The following is a 13942-nucleotide window of genomic DNA, read 5'->3' as shown; positions in this document are numbered from 1 at the left end:
CGAGGCGCTACCGCCAGGGGCGCACCATCCACCTCGAGCACCTCTCCGCAGGCGCCCAGAGCACTGACGGGAAGAGCGCAACGCCGCGGGAGCGCTGCCCGGCCGGCCGCGCCGACGCGAACCCGGAGCCGCCGTGGCCTCAGGAGGCGCTGCCGCGGCCCGGCGCCGCCACGCCGCTCTCCGGGGCCCGGCAGCCGACTGCTGTCGCGCGGCGCGGGGAGGCCCCGCCCCCAGGCGCAGGCCCCGCCCCGCCCCGCCCCGTAGTCCCAGGTGTCAGCCCCAGTCCCCGCCGCGGCAGGCCCCGCCCCGCCGCAGGCCCCGCCTGCCTTCAGTTCGCGCTCAGCTCCGCAGCGGGTAGGACGAGGCTGCGGGGCTGCTCTTAATCCTTTGTGCTCCGGCGGCGGCTTCGCGGGCTCTCACCGAAGCGTCCTCTCGCTCGCCAGCCCCGCGCTCTCTAGGACGGACCATGGCGGCGGCGGGAGCAGGCGCGGGCGTGGAGGCGGGCTTCTCCAGCGAAGAGCTGCTGTCACTTCGCTTCCCGCTGCACCGCGCCTGCCGCGACGGGGACCTGGCCGCGCTGTGCTCGCTGCTGCAGCAGACGACGCGCGCTCACTTGGCCGCTGAGGACTCCTTCTACGGCTGGACGCCCGTGCACTGGGCCGCGCATTTCGGCAAGGTGGGCACGGGCGCTTTAAGGCGCCATTTTCCGCTGCTTGCCCGTGGGGGCTCGGAGAGGGCGGGGGCGCGGGGCGTGCTGGGAGCGCGGGGCGGAAGCCGGGTGGGCCGGCCTGCGCCCCTAGGGGCTAAGGGCGCATGTGCGGCGGCGCGCGGGGTGGCAGCCTGGGGGCCGCGGGGCGTGCCGGGAGCGCCGGGCGGAAGCGGGGTGGGCACCTTGAGGGCTCAGGGCGCATGTGCTGCGGCTGGCCCGGTTTCAAACCCCCCAGCTCCCGCGGCGGGCCGGGCCCTGGCAGATGCGATGGTGGGATCCGCCGCGCAGTCTCTTCGGCGGGGAGCTTCGTCGAGGCACTGCTTTTGGAGGGAATGACCGGACTGCGCTGCGGTTGTGCGGAGGCCGCGCGTGCGTGCCTAGCGGAGCCGTGCGGCGCGTTCCGGAGGGCGGGACGCCGGTCGCTGGGGACAGTCGGCGGCGGCTGTCCGGAGAGTCTGCTGGGCGTCGCCTCTCTGGAGAGACAGGGGCCCTTAAAAATTGAGAGGGAGCGGCTCAATCCCTCGCTGTGCAGTCGTGCTGTTCCTCAGAGACGAGCCTCAGCCTGAGTCGTGAGCGTCTCCGAGTGCCCTCGGAGGGGAGGGTCCGGACTGGGGCGCGGTGCCGGGGCTGAGAGGTGAAGGAGCACATGCGGAGGTGGGGGGCACCCTGCAGGAGAGGCACGGGTGCCTGGGCCAGAAGATGTGCGGAGGCCGGTGCCCGGGCTGAGGCCAGGCGTCTGAAGGAGACCTGAGACCTAGCAGTTCTGAGCGCCCCCCATTTCATCTCCTGGGGTGGCGTCTGATCTCAGACTGGAGCTGGGGAGAGCCACCCAGCCTTGTTGGGCACTCCGCAGTTAACAACCCTCTCTCCAGAGGGCTCTTGCTAGGGCTTATTTTCATACCAAGCTTTAGGAAACTTTGGATGTTTTCCCTGCCTGTTTTAGGGAGTAGATCTTGCAGGCAAGAACCATCTTTTTCTTTTTTAAATACTTTTCTGATGATTCCATCCTACCCACGCTGGGATGGCACGTGACTACGTGTCTGTGGAGTCTGGAATGCTTACACCTTTGCTTCCTGCAAATGGTCACTTGGAGTACTTATTTACCAATCCAAGGCGGTCCCAGTTATATTTGAGGACGAAAAATAGTCCTAATCCCTTAAAATACTAAATTTTATGCTATGTGTATTTTACCACAATTTTTTAAAACGACCGAAATTATTTTTAAAAGGTCTTTATCTCTACAGAGGAAGTGGTATGTTTGCTTTGGAGACTATCGTTGTACCAGAGGCCCATACTTTATGGGTTTTAGGTTAAGGTAGGGATCTTGGAAAATCTAGTTTGGTGCCCAGGTTCCCATCTGTGAGAAGCAGCTCCTAGGGCAGAAGTTAGGCCTAGACTCAAAGCTTCTCCACCCTTTGTCAGTGGTTGCACTCTTTTTAACAGTTTCAGTCGTATATCCTAAGATCATGCCCATGGCACACAAGTTACCTGTGAGGCTTATTTGTTCCCAGAGTACTAAACATTAAAAATATCTAATTATACCTTGCTTTTTACAAGATACCATATTTAGCAAAACTTTCCAGAACTTCAAACCCAGTTTTTAACAGGCTTAGGTCCAGTGAACTCTCAACTAATGTTAAAGATTAACCACTTCCATTTTATTGGGCTTGACACCTATTCATCTTATTGCTAGTTGGTACTTTTCATTTTTCACTTGGTAATAAAGGCAGTGTTCAATTTGCCTTCACTCCCAGTTTTACATTCATTTAAAACAGACCACATTTTAAATGTCTGTATTTCTGAGAGTTTAGCTCACAGGTGTGTAACTTGGGTGTCATGGAACATCTATTCTCCTTGTGAGGTCTGTCCTCATTACTATTATTGTACTGGGGATTGAACCCAGGGGTGCTTTAGCACTGAGCTCCATCCCATCTTCTTTTTTTGTTGTTTTTTGAGACGGGATCTAAGTTACTAAGACTGGCCTTGCAGTCGTCCTGCCTCCACCTCCCAAGTCATTGGGATCACAAGGAGTACCAGAGTCCTGGTGGTCCTCTTTAAACAAGGGAATGGGTGCATCCAGGATGGCTTTTTTGTGGTCCCTAAGTAGAAAATAGATTTCTCCACAGTGTGGGAGAACATGTGATTCAGTTGAAAAAATGCTAGGTGCCTGGTGGACTCTGGATAAATTTGTTGAATGTAATATACTCTTTAGCCAGAGGCCAGCATAGTAGTCAGGCTTAGCCACAAATCCTTGTCTTAACTTGCTGGTCTTCAAGTTAGCTGCCTATTGGGTGTAGAGCTCATCTGTGTTGCCTTTTTTGCATACTTTTCTTTGCACACACAGATTTTAAAGACTGAAAATAAAGCTGGGCAAGGTTGTACACCCCTGAAATCCCAGCTATCCTGAAGCTGAGGCAGGAGGATTGGAAGTTCAAGGCCAGCCTGGACAACTTAGAGTGTCTCCGGGAAAAAAATATCCACAAGGGGGCTGGGAGTGTGCAGTACAGTTGCGCATTCCCTGTGGAAATAGCTACGTATGTTTTTGTAACTTACAGTCACTATGACTTATTCAAAATTGTGTATGTACAAGTCTTAATAGAAGTTTTGGAGTAATGCACGCTGATCTTTTCTGATTTTGGATTTTTCTATTGTAGGAAAATCAAAATATTTGTGCATGTCTAATATTTTGCATTCTTTCCATCAGCTTTTTTTTTAAAGGATGAGGAAAATGTCTTCTAAATACCTTTTTAAATTTGCATGGTGTTAGGAAGGAATTAATTTGTTCTCTCAAAAAAAAAAATGGGTAGCAAAAAATGCCACTTGTCCCCAGTGTGGAAATTATATTATTTGTGTGGTATTTTATGTTATACCGACATATTTGCCTGTTTTTATATCCCTTCCTGCTGTGTGCGAAGTTGGAATGCTTAATGCAGTTGGTGAGAGCTGGAGCCACACTGAATGTGTCCACTACACGCTATGCCCAGACTCCAGCTCACATCGCCGCTTTTGGAGGACATCCTCACTGCCTAGTCTGGCTGATCCAAGCAGGGGCCAACATTAACAAACCGGTAAGAATGTAGGGGATTGACTCTGCTTTCCCAGTTATAATTACTCCCAGGGTATTGTTTCAAAGTGAGGCCTTAATTAATGAGTTTGAAATGTTTACCTGAGGGTAGACTGGAGTGTTCCTTCAGTTATTATGGATAATAGACCCTTTCCAGAAGTTTGCATACTGTTCATAGAGTGCTTTTGCCTATTATGACTCACCAGATCATCTACTGCCATTAGGGGTGATTTGCCCGAGGTCACAACTGGTAATTGATGGCTCTGGCCTCCAGCTCAGGTTTCCTGGCTCCAGCTGCTTCAGCTTCACTTCATAGTTACTAAAAACACATCCATGCTAGCAAAAGGAGTGGCCTAGGTCAGCTTCAGTCACACGTTTAGGACGATGACTTTTCAAAAAGTTGCTGTCATTTACTGAGTGGGAAGAATAAGTGATTCCAGCCCTTTGTGTTTAAATGTGCACCAATAAAATAATCCTAAGAAATGTGCACAGACTGAAGTGTGCATGCGCCCACATTTTTACTGGTGTTTTCAGTATCTTTCCACCAAATAATTAAAATCCTATTATTTTAATTATAAAATAAATAAAATCCTTTTATTTCCTCTTGCTTTTCTTTGTCTTTCCTAAAATACCTTCCTTGATCACGGCAGTTATAAAGTGGTTGTAGTTCCCTTCCTGAAGATGGCGCAGCTACCCACCTTAACGGTAGCAGTTGGGGATAGGTATTTCGGCCAGGTTGGAAACATGGATAAGTGGGAAAGGAGTGCAGGGCATAATTGGGCAATTTGTTCTCTGTGTGAGACTTATAGGAAAGACCCTATGGAGCAGAGGTCCTGGGTGGTAGGCTTGTTCTTATCATTGAGCTAGCCTTGGGCAGGCACACCTGTATTCTTTCCACACTACCTCCCTCTCCTCTGCACTCAGACGTGCCTTTATGTGTTTCTGCTGCTGCTCTGCTCTTCTGCTTGTGAATTATCTCCGATGAACCCTCCATGTTGGGCATCAGCACAGCTGCCCATTTGCCTCAGGACCTGCACCCTGGACTCCCTCTCTGCAGGTAGAAAGGGCACTGTGGCCTGGGACAAGTCACTTAGAGAGGTCTAAGGAATTTGCCTAGTATTGGTTTTTGAATCTAGAAGCTCCCTGTAGTGAACTAATAAAGGGTGTGAGCTGAAGGTGTGCTTTTGTGCTTGCAATAGCATTCAGGTGCCCCCGGGCAGCACCTCTTCTGTGCTCTGCTTCCCAGCGCAAGACTACCTGATCCTCTCTCCTAGCAGCTTCCACTGTTGAAATACTTGCTGGATTAGAAGTCCCCAGGTCCTCATATCCACCCAGAGTGCCCACAGGTATTGTTGGGCACCCTAGAATCTCCTAGAGGGCCACATCTTTCCAGGTGAAGAGCTGTGGTCTAAATCTCAGGCATGGTCTTGATCTTAATCCATTGGGGCTGGACTTGGCCTCTCTTGTAATGGGCACTCTGCGGTCCTAAGGTCACAGTAGCCCTCTGGCAGCTCCCAGTGTACCACTGGCTTATCTTGTATAGTTTTTCTTTTTATCTGACATTTGTGTTTTAAGTTTTTGAACCTGGCATACCACTTCTGTTAACCTTTTGGCATGTAAGCTGCCAACAGTTTGACATTCGTTTTCCTCATGCTTTATACAGATTTTCTGGGTCATCTGTCGGGTGAGCTGAGAAATGGTAGAAAGCTGATGTGCTGCTGTCTGCAGTCCTGTGTTGGGCTTCCCCAAGAGGAAGTAAAGCTAGCTTGCATGTGCTGCATTTTTAGTGCTCATCTTGACTAGCTTTGTTCAGTATTTGAAAGCCAGCTCTGATTTCCAATATCTACATCAGAAGTCAAAGGTTTCCTTTGTTAAAATCAAGGTGCCCTGCTGCCCTTGGAATTCCTGGCACATTTCCCTCTTCTCACAGTTTGCCATGGTTCTAGACTCACATTGCAAACTTAGGTATTTTTTGAGATGTGATTGGTCTAAACTAGAGACTCAGATACCCTTCACATAGCCTTTTGCTCTTGGTATCCTCTCTCTTGACTGCAGATGTCATAAGCAGTGTCTGCTGTGCCCGCCAAGACTCTTCTTGTGTAACAAACCAGGGGCTGGATAGTTCTGCTTTTCAGTGTCTTCCTTAGTGTCTGGTAATATTCTATCATCTTTTTGAAATAGTGTAGCAAACTCAGGTTTTTCATCTTGCTTGTAGTTTTCTTGTCAGTATTTTTACCCAGGGGGTTTTTGGGGGGGAGGGCGATACCAGGGATTGAACTCAGGGGCAGTTGACCACTGAGCCATATCCCCCAACCCTATTTTGTACTTTATTTAGGGACAGGGTCTCAACTGAGTTGCTTAGCACCTTGCCGTTGCTGAGGCTGGCTTTGAATTCACAGCTTCCTACTTCAGCCTCCCAAGCTGCTGGGATTACAGGCATGTGCCACTGCGCCTGGCCTTTATCTAGTTTTTATTTGCTTTATTATGTACCACTTCTCTCCCTTCCCCTCCTCTTTGGAAGAGTTCACTTTTTTGAATAGTCACATGGTTTGCTGGTTTTCTTTTTTCAAAAATAGAAATTTTTTGTTGTTGTTTGGGGTGTTAGATTTCTTTATATTCTGTTTACAGCCTTTTGGACCCTGATTGAAATACATGTACACACTCTTCCCTCCACTCTGCCCCTTGAGTCTCTCATATTCTGTTTTCTGCAAAATAATGTGCCATGTTTTTACTTGGGTAGCCTACACCTCACTATCCTCCCCATGAGTCATTGTGCATTGAGAAGGAGCTCAGGTGGCCACTGGGTTTATGGAGGAGCTGCTTTTCCCAATGCTGCACACCATGCCCAATTGCTCACTGGCTCGCGCTCTCTCTGTGAGGCTGTAGGCAAGTATGGCAGCAGTAGCTCCAGTGACAATGAAGTGGATTTATCCAAGAACTCTGGCTGCTTCACCCTCAGGATTCCCTGGACAAAAAAAAAAATTCTAAATTTTTCTAACAGAAGTGATGACTGCTTGGGTCTTTGATTACATTTACTGCTTACTTGTTACTTGCCTGGTAGCCTGTGGACAGGTATGAAGGAGTCCATCCTTTCTGGTTGACTGTGTTAAGAGTCCAGGGTGTTTTCCCTGAATCTGCTTACTTCTGCTCTGTTCCCCCTTTGTGTCTTCTTTGCTAAAACAGAGGTCTGTTTAGACTGCAGAGCCTGTTGTGTTGACCCTTGGGATGGTCTCCTTCTGTCTTTGCCTGAGCCTTTGACCTCAAACCATCTTTTCTAAATATGGTTCCAAATCAAGAAAAAATTCAGGGTAGATAGGAAAAGGAACATGGGTAGGCTGGACTGTAAGTAAGCTAATAATATGTGCTATTTCTTGGCCTTGGTATAATGTGGGTTTTTTTTTTTTTTTCAACTTGTCATAGGATAATTATTGGGGGTTTATGTGTACACATTGGTGCCAAGATCCAGGATTAAAACATTTGTGAATCCTGATTGAGAGCATTCATGCTGTCCCTGCTAAAGAGACCCCAGGATTTTGGGATATTGACCTTTAGCTAAATGCTTTGGAGAACACGACCCCTTCTCTAGTCTTTGTCTTCTCTTCACCTAAATGTTCCTTTGTATTATGCTTCAAATTTTACGATGCTCAGCTCGTTTGTGTCACAGATGGATGAGAAGACCTCTGGCTGTGCTAATTGTTCTGCTTTAAAATGTGGAAAATGTTGTTGGATCTGAGAGTGGGTGTTGTGTGTTTCAGGACTGTGAGGGGGAAACTCCCATTCACAAGGCAGCCCGCTCCGGGAGCCTCGAGTGCATCAGTGCCCTGGTGGCGAACGGAGCTCATACCGAGTAAGTGCCTTCAATTATCCTCCCAAGCTAGAGAAGTAGTCAAGGTGTTTATATTCAAACCACAGCATGTAGAGCAAGCAAAAGCCCTAAAATCTTTATTTTTAAAATTAGTCATACAGTTTTGTTTTTTAGACCAGTTAGTGTTAGCAAGATTGTAGTCTGAGTTGACCATTGATTAGCAGTAGGAGCTTAGTTCCATGATGGCTCCAAATTCTTGTCATGAGAGAATGTATCAGGGACAGAAGGAAGAGTCAAGTGAGTGGATTTCAAAGTTGACATTTTTGACTTCGCCACTAACTAGATGTGTCTCTGTGGCAGGTCCTCGCTTTTCTTTGCCAGCACATGGATTGAGCTAGAATGTCCTTGCAGGCCTCTTTGGCTTATGTGCTTTTGAAGACAATGGGCTTTTCTACGTTTTGAATTCCTCCTCTTAGCAGATGTGAGGACCATCTGTGCTGAAGGCTGTGGACAGTCTCAGTCATTAGCCTAGTGTGACTTAACTTAGGACTCTTTGTAAAGTAGAACTTAAGTAATTAAAGACTTCAGACTTGCTTGCTGGGAGCCTTTGATACCGGTGGCATTGTTGTAGAATTTCTTGTTGTTGCCCGGTTTATATCAGCTAGCTCATCATCCGACAGAATAGTCTTTAAGTATATTAATTTAGAAATGTGATCTTGTTTGCAAATCATTAGCTAGCCATGGCATTATACATTTATTTAGGTATTAAATTCGTTTGTCTTAACTTTCTCTTAAAGATTTATTTTATAAAATTTTTCTTCTACAGTTCACAGCATTAACAATGGATCCAGTTTTTCACCCTTAAATCTTGAGTGTAAGCTATAGAGTTGTAATGACCAGATAATTGATACCAGCTTTTTTGTTTTACCTCAAGTGTTATGAATGATTCATAGAAATAGAAACCACCTTATTCTAATTGGAAATGTGAATATTTAGACTTCCGGAGAAGTAAACCCCACAAAAGTTTAACCCTTTGGTTTCCATTGTTTTGACTCTGTATTCTAGTAGATTCTGAACAGAAACCCTAAGCAGCAAAGCCATACAGATTCACTTAAGGCATGTTTCTATGCTGGAGGCTGTCAGCAGTCTCAGTGACTTAGCTTCTGTTTCATTAAGTGTTGGCAAGATTTGCCATTACTTTGGCTTGAGTCCTTTACTTCATGTAGCAAATAAATGTTGTAAATATGGCCTTTAATAACTGCTACATTGCAGGGGACCCTTATAAGTTAATATATAGTCATGACTTAAGATGATCTAAAAGTAATTGATAATGTTAATGTTTATTATACAATTTTAAAACATTGATGATTCTCAGTGACTTGTTTTAAAGTTATAGAAATGAAGTTTTATAGTTGTGCTTAGATGAAAAATTCAATTTTTTTTAAAACAGAAGCTTTGATTATGAAATACAGAGTCATATAACATAATTAAGTTGCTTAGTTATTATTTATTGAAATAATGGATAATTAGGAGTTGATTTTTTTTTTTTAATTAATGACTTATTTTTCCAAACAATACTCTAATCAGTCCTAAGCATTTTATTACAACAATGTTAATTTTATTCATTTTAATGGATGGACAGCTTAATCCTTCAAGCCAATCAGTATCTATCATTATGTCCTTTTTTTTCTTTCTTTTTTTTTAAGTAGGTGTCTTTTTAAAAATGAGCATCTTTTATTTACAATTTTGTCCTTGGTTACAGGACCCTCAAGTGTCTCTTTTCCACCAGGTGTGGCTGAGCATGGCCTCGTGTGCCAGTCTTTCCCATCTCAGTATAAGAGCCACCCCCTCAAGACCCTGCACTGTGGTGACTTCCCTGGACTGGGCTTTCAGATTTTTTTAGAAGAAATATTTAGCCTGAGCTACTAGCCAAAAGTGATTCTTAAAATTCTTAGTCTTTGGCCTGGAAATAGAACACAAGTAATCATTATTTATTGCTATAAGTATATGTGGTTATTTAGTTTTAACATCTAAATAAAATGTCAGTTTTGCCAGTGAGCCAAATTAAAAATTGCTTCTTTTTCTGTTCTGCACATTTTTATAGTTCACCCTGTTTAGTCTAGTCATAGCAACATAGAATAGTTAAATCCTTAAATAATGGCGTTTAGGTCCACTTTATTTGTTCTCTGTGATACCACTCAGATGGTCAAGCGTAATCCTAGCAGATAATACCTTTTTTTTTTTAATTAAAGAACAGAGGCAAAGGATTAACTTTTTTTTTCCAGTTTAAAATGGGTAGATTGTTAATTCTTTCTTTTACATTTCATAATATTTAGGAGATAGTGTACATTTTTCCTTCCATGAATAGATTAAAAGCTTCCTCATACCAGAATTTTTAAATGAATAATTTTGTTCAGTTTCTACCCCACTTTACTGTATCTTCTTCACTGAAGTGACCGAAATCTAAATGCTCTTTGGGTCACGGGTAGCTGCTGAGGGCAATGTGCCAAGTGTCTGGCTGGAGTGGTTTGTTAACTGACTTGTTAATGTAGGTTGCAACTCTAAGATAAGGCATTTCAGCTCCTGTGCATCGTGTTAAATTTTCTAGCACCACACGTGAGTATGTTAACAGACTTTTGTTTTCTTCTCTTAATTTAAAACTTGAGTTTTGGTGCCAAGTTATCTTTTCCATATGAGCTTCTTTGGGGGGCTTAAGCGATAGTCATTAATATTTACTGTTATTTACATCTAAAAATTGAAGCACACAGGGTCAAGTCTCAGTTCTGTCACCAGACTCCATGTTTGTATACTGTAAAAGGCCTAAATCTGGGTCTGAGAGTTAAATCGCTATCACCCTCAGTCTTTCTTGCTGGGGAGTGGGAGGTTCACTGCAGCAGTGTTGCCTCAGCTTCACACTTTGGTCTTTTTGATTAGAAGAAGGGCGTGTACTAACACAGCTGCCAACTGATTTTTCCTTGGGATAACACAGGTTAAGTCAGTGTGATTTTGGGAGAAAGACTTAAAGCTTTGCTTTCTGCTGATAAGAAGACCTTACACTAATGCTGTAAATAGCAGGTTCACTTTCAGAATTTTGGCTACTACTTTGTTTTCTTGAGAGGGAAAGGAGAATGTTTCCATGGCTTCTAGATATTAACATGGAGGGAAGGGGGTTTAGCTGGACGTGAAGGACACTAGAACTACTTGAGCCTCAGACGTATTTGCAGGTCTCTTTTAATCCCACACTGTGTGAAGAGGGCCAGCTGCAGGCTCACAGCCTTCCTAGAAGAGAATTTCCTTCGAGGCCATTTAGTCTGTAGCATCTAGATCAAGTGAGCTACATTTTGTCAACCTAATTACTTTGAACTTGGGAGGCACCTCACTGTGATCTCCAGGTAGCTGGAGAAAGCTCTAACCTGAGATAATAAATAGAGTGATTCACTGTAGAGCATTCATTCTTGCCTAATTTAGGAAATAGGCACAGTTGTCTGAAATAACAGAAGCCTAAAATGAGATGCCAACAGGTGGTTTTTTAATGCTACAGGAAAAAAAAAATGCTGCTAAACTTTTAGAAATTCTTAATTAAAATGGAATTGGCTTACTATGGTTCAAAATCAGTGGCCATTAATGACCCACCTTTATTTGCTTACCTTAAAGCCCGGCCTAGAGGCAAAATTTTCACCAGGACAAATATGTCTGATGAGGGCACTTAATATTAGTGTCAGAAATTCACTTGCATCTTTTGTCCTTAGTAGAAATGAACTTAGTTTCACATTATTAGCCATCATTTTTTAAATCTCTGTTTTTTAGTTCATTTGCTGCTTGTTTGTCCTTCAGGATAATAGTCTAGTTAAGACATTTGTTAGGATTATGGCTGAGACAGTCTTCAGATGCCTGAGCTCTAGTTGCCCTCACGTCCTAGCCCTTGCCCTTCCTGGTTGCATGACAGCTTATCTGTCAACTCGCTATCTCCTGCTCATCCCTTCTCTGCAGTGCTGCGGGTAGGGATGTCCCTTCTGAAGGTCCTAATACAGGTTCCCTGCCAGGCAGGAACAGATGTGGTCTGACAGTGTTCCCAAGTTATTGACCAGTTTAGTTTAGAATTTTGATTGTTTTAAACCATTGCTTTTACAGGTAGTGCCTTCACATCGAGCCAGCAATAGCCTGATGTTTCTTTCTTACTGAGTTAAAGTGAGAGCATGTTGCATATATAGCACGCTCCTGAATGATGAGCTTTGTGTTTTAATGTCTGTAGACAAGATTGTGGCTCAATTATAGCATAAAACTGTCCTCGGTAATGTTGAACTTGAAATGAAAACTTGGCACCAAATTTATTCAGGTAGAAACTTTTTTAAAAAATAGTTTCTTCCTGTTGTTAACTAAAGAATATATTTAAGAAAGTCTTCCTAATTATGTAAGTTTGGATACCAAAGGGTTAAAAATACACAATGTGTTTTTTACTAAAGAAATTTTAGATGTTTGCTTATGTTTTATCTGTACAAATGGACATTTAGTAATGTTTTATCTTTTTTTTTGTAATGATTCCATTTATTTGCTTATTTCCATCTAGGAATAGTTACTAATGTATTTGTGATACAGCATACCAAATTTTAAAGTAACCAGAATCGTGAGTTGTTGGTTTTTTAGTCCATACTCTTAAACTTTTGTTAAAATATTGACATACTTAAATTGGCTTCATGCTAAAAGTTACAAGAAGTAACTTAACAGGTAGTGTTGGGAGCAGCCACTCGGCCTCAGGGTGGTGACAGGCCGGTGGCTTAGCTCAGCAATTACTTCTGCACCCCATGTGTGTATATGTATTTTTAATCAAATGTTGCCTGCAAATGTGATCCCTTATTATTTAAGTTTCCTGTGTATGCACCATTGCCCGTTTTAAGTCACACAGAAGATTCTGAATCTGTAAAAACTACACGTGTCAATGTTTTACAGCTACGTAATTCGAATTGACTTGATTTTTTCAAGTAATCCTAGAAAGGGGGAGCATTCCATATAGAAACTGCTGAAACTGCCACAGGTGCTTCTCCGAAAACCTTACGGTTGTGGCATTGAATGCTCAGTATCGCTTCCTTTCTGCACACGAGGCGTACTGTTGAGGTATTTGTTGCGGTGATTGGTTTTAATGCTAATCTAGGAATTCAGATATAGACTCTTTAGATTTGCATGCTTTGCTTACCCTAATTTATGATATCTACCTTTTTACTTGTAAACTAACAATAGCTAAAATGAGATCAGAAATTTAACAGAAATATTATTTATATAAAAATTGTGGTTATCTTTTATTGTCACATGGCATTAACAAAAAGAAAACACCCTGGAGGTTATGTGGCACCTTGGGTTCTAAAAATTGTGTTTCAAGTATTTTCTGATATTTGATTTTTCAAAATTAACCCCCCAAAATCAACTTTTCATCAGAATGGCTTCTCCTCTGGTGTTGTGGCACTGTAAGTGGAAAATCGAAAGCAAGCTGGCTGGCCTCAGTGGAGCTGGAGTCTAAAGTCGTTTGAGAGGAATTCTTAGGTATAATAAATTTTAATGCTCCATTCAAATATTTTTACAGAAAGTAGAAGCACTTATTCTAACCTCAGTAAAGCTAGTGGCAATTTGATTTATTTTGCCAGTTGGTTGGCAGGACACTTAACTAAAGTAGAGATCATTCTTCCACGTGCTGTGCTGGTATTCCAATGCCGAAAGGGTAGCAGGAAGTGTTGGAGAGGATGGGTGTCTGCCCAGAGACTGCTCTGGTAGTCTTGGTGAATGGTACAGGAGCTGGAAGTGACGGGGAGGAGCACTCATTATGGTAGGACACCAACAAAAGAATCTGCTGCTGCTAAAACTCCTTTTAATAAACAAAATCAGTGTTTAAACTTCAACAAAACTACAACTAATTTGAAAATCAAATGATTGTTGTTTTTAAAAATATCTGCCCACTTTCAAAGATTTCTCCAGTGGGCGTTAGGAGCAGAGAGTGGATGAGGGCTTTAGAATGACCTTCCAGAACACTCACTGGTTGTCAAACATGGACAAAGATTAACGGGATCTCAGGCACAGCCTGCATACCCCGGTCCCTCAAAGGGTGTGAAGTTCTACACCCTGAGTGTCAATTTAAAAATACCACATGTGTGATTTTGTCTCTAGCTTAGTCTTCACCAGAATATTGTTTTTGAAGCCAGGTGCAGTGGCCACACCTGTAATCCTAGTAGCTCGGGAGACTGAGGCAGGGGGATTGCAAGTTTTAAAAGCCAGCCTCAGCAACTTAGCAAGACACTGTCTCAGAAAGGACTGGTGATGTATGACTCAGCAGTAAAGTGCCCGTAGACTCAATCTCTGTTAGAAAAAAATACACACA

General features: G+C 43.8%; 1 protein-coding gene across 3 annotated transcripts in view; it reads left to right on the top strand.

The window, feature by feature from the left end:
• Window positions 1-311: 311 nt before the first annotated feature.
• Window positions 312-13942, top strand: part of Ankrd10 (ankyrin repeat domain 10) — a 30187-nt gene continuing 16556 nt past the window's right edge. Inside the window, exons 1-3 of one of the 3 annotated variants that reach the window (XM_005316980.4) lie at window positions 312-676; window positions 3625-3777; window positions 7529-7620. In XM_005316980.4, coding sequence (XP_005317037.1) covers window positions 467-676; window positions 3625-3777; window positions 7529-7620 — 455 coding nt within the window. In that variant the 5' untranslated portion in view covers window positions 312-466. Of the gene's footprint in view, window positions 677-862; window positions 1344-3624; window positions 3778-7528; window positions 7621-13942 lie in introns of those variants that run through there. The other 2 variants (XM_013360614.4, XM_013360618.4) reach the window with 2 other exon arrangements.

The sequence above is a fragment of the Ictidomys tridecemlineatus genome, chromosome 6 (genome assembly GCF_052094955.1).
Source record: "Ictidomys tridecemlineatus isolate mIctTri1 chromosome 6, mIctTri1.hap1, whole genome shotgun sequence".
NCBI lineage: Eukaryota > Metazoa > Chordata > Mammalia > Rodentia > Sciuridae > Ictidomys > Ictidomys tridecemlineatus.
This window is presented reverse-complemented; position numbering and strand designations above follow the sequence as displayed.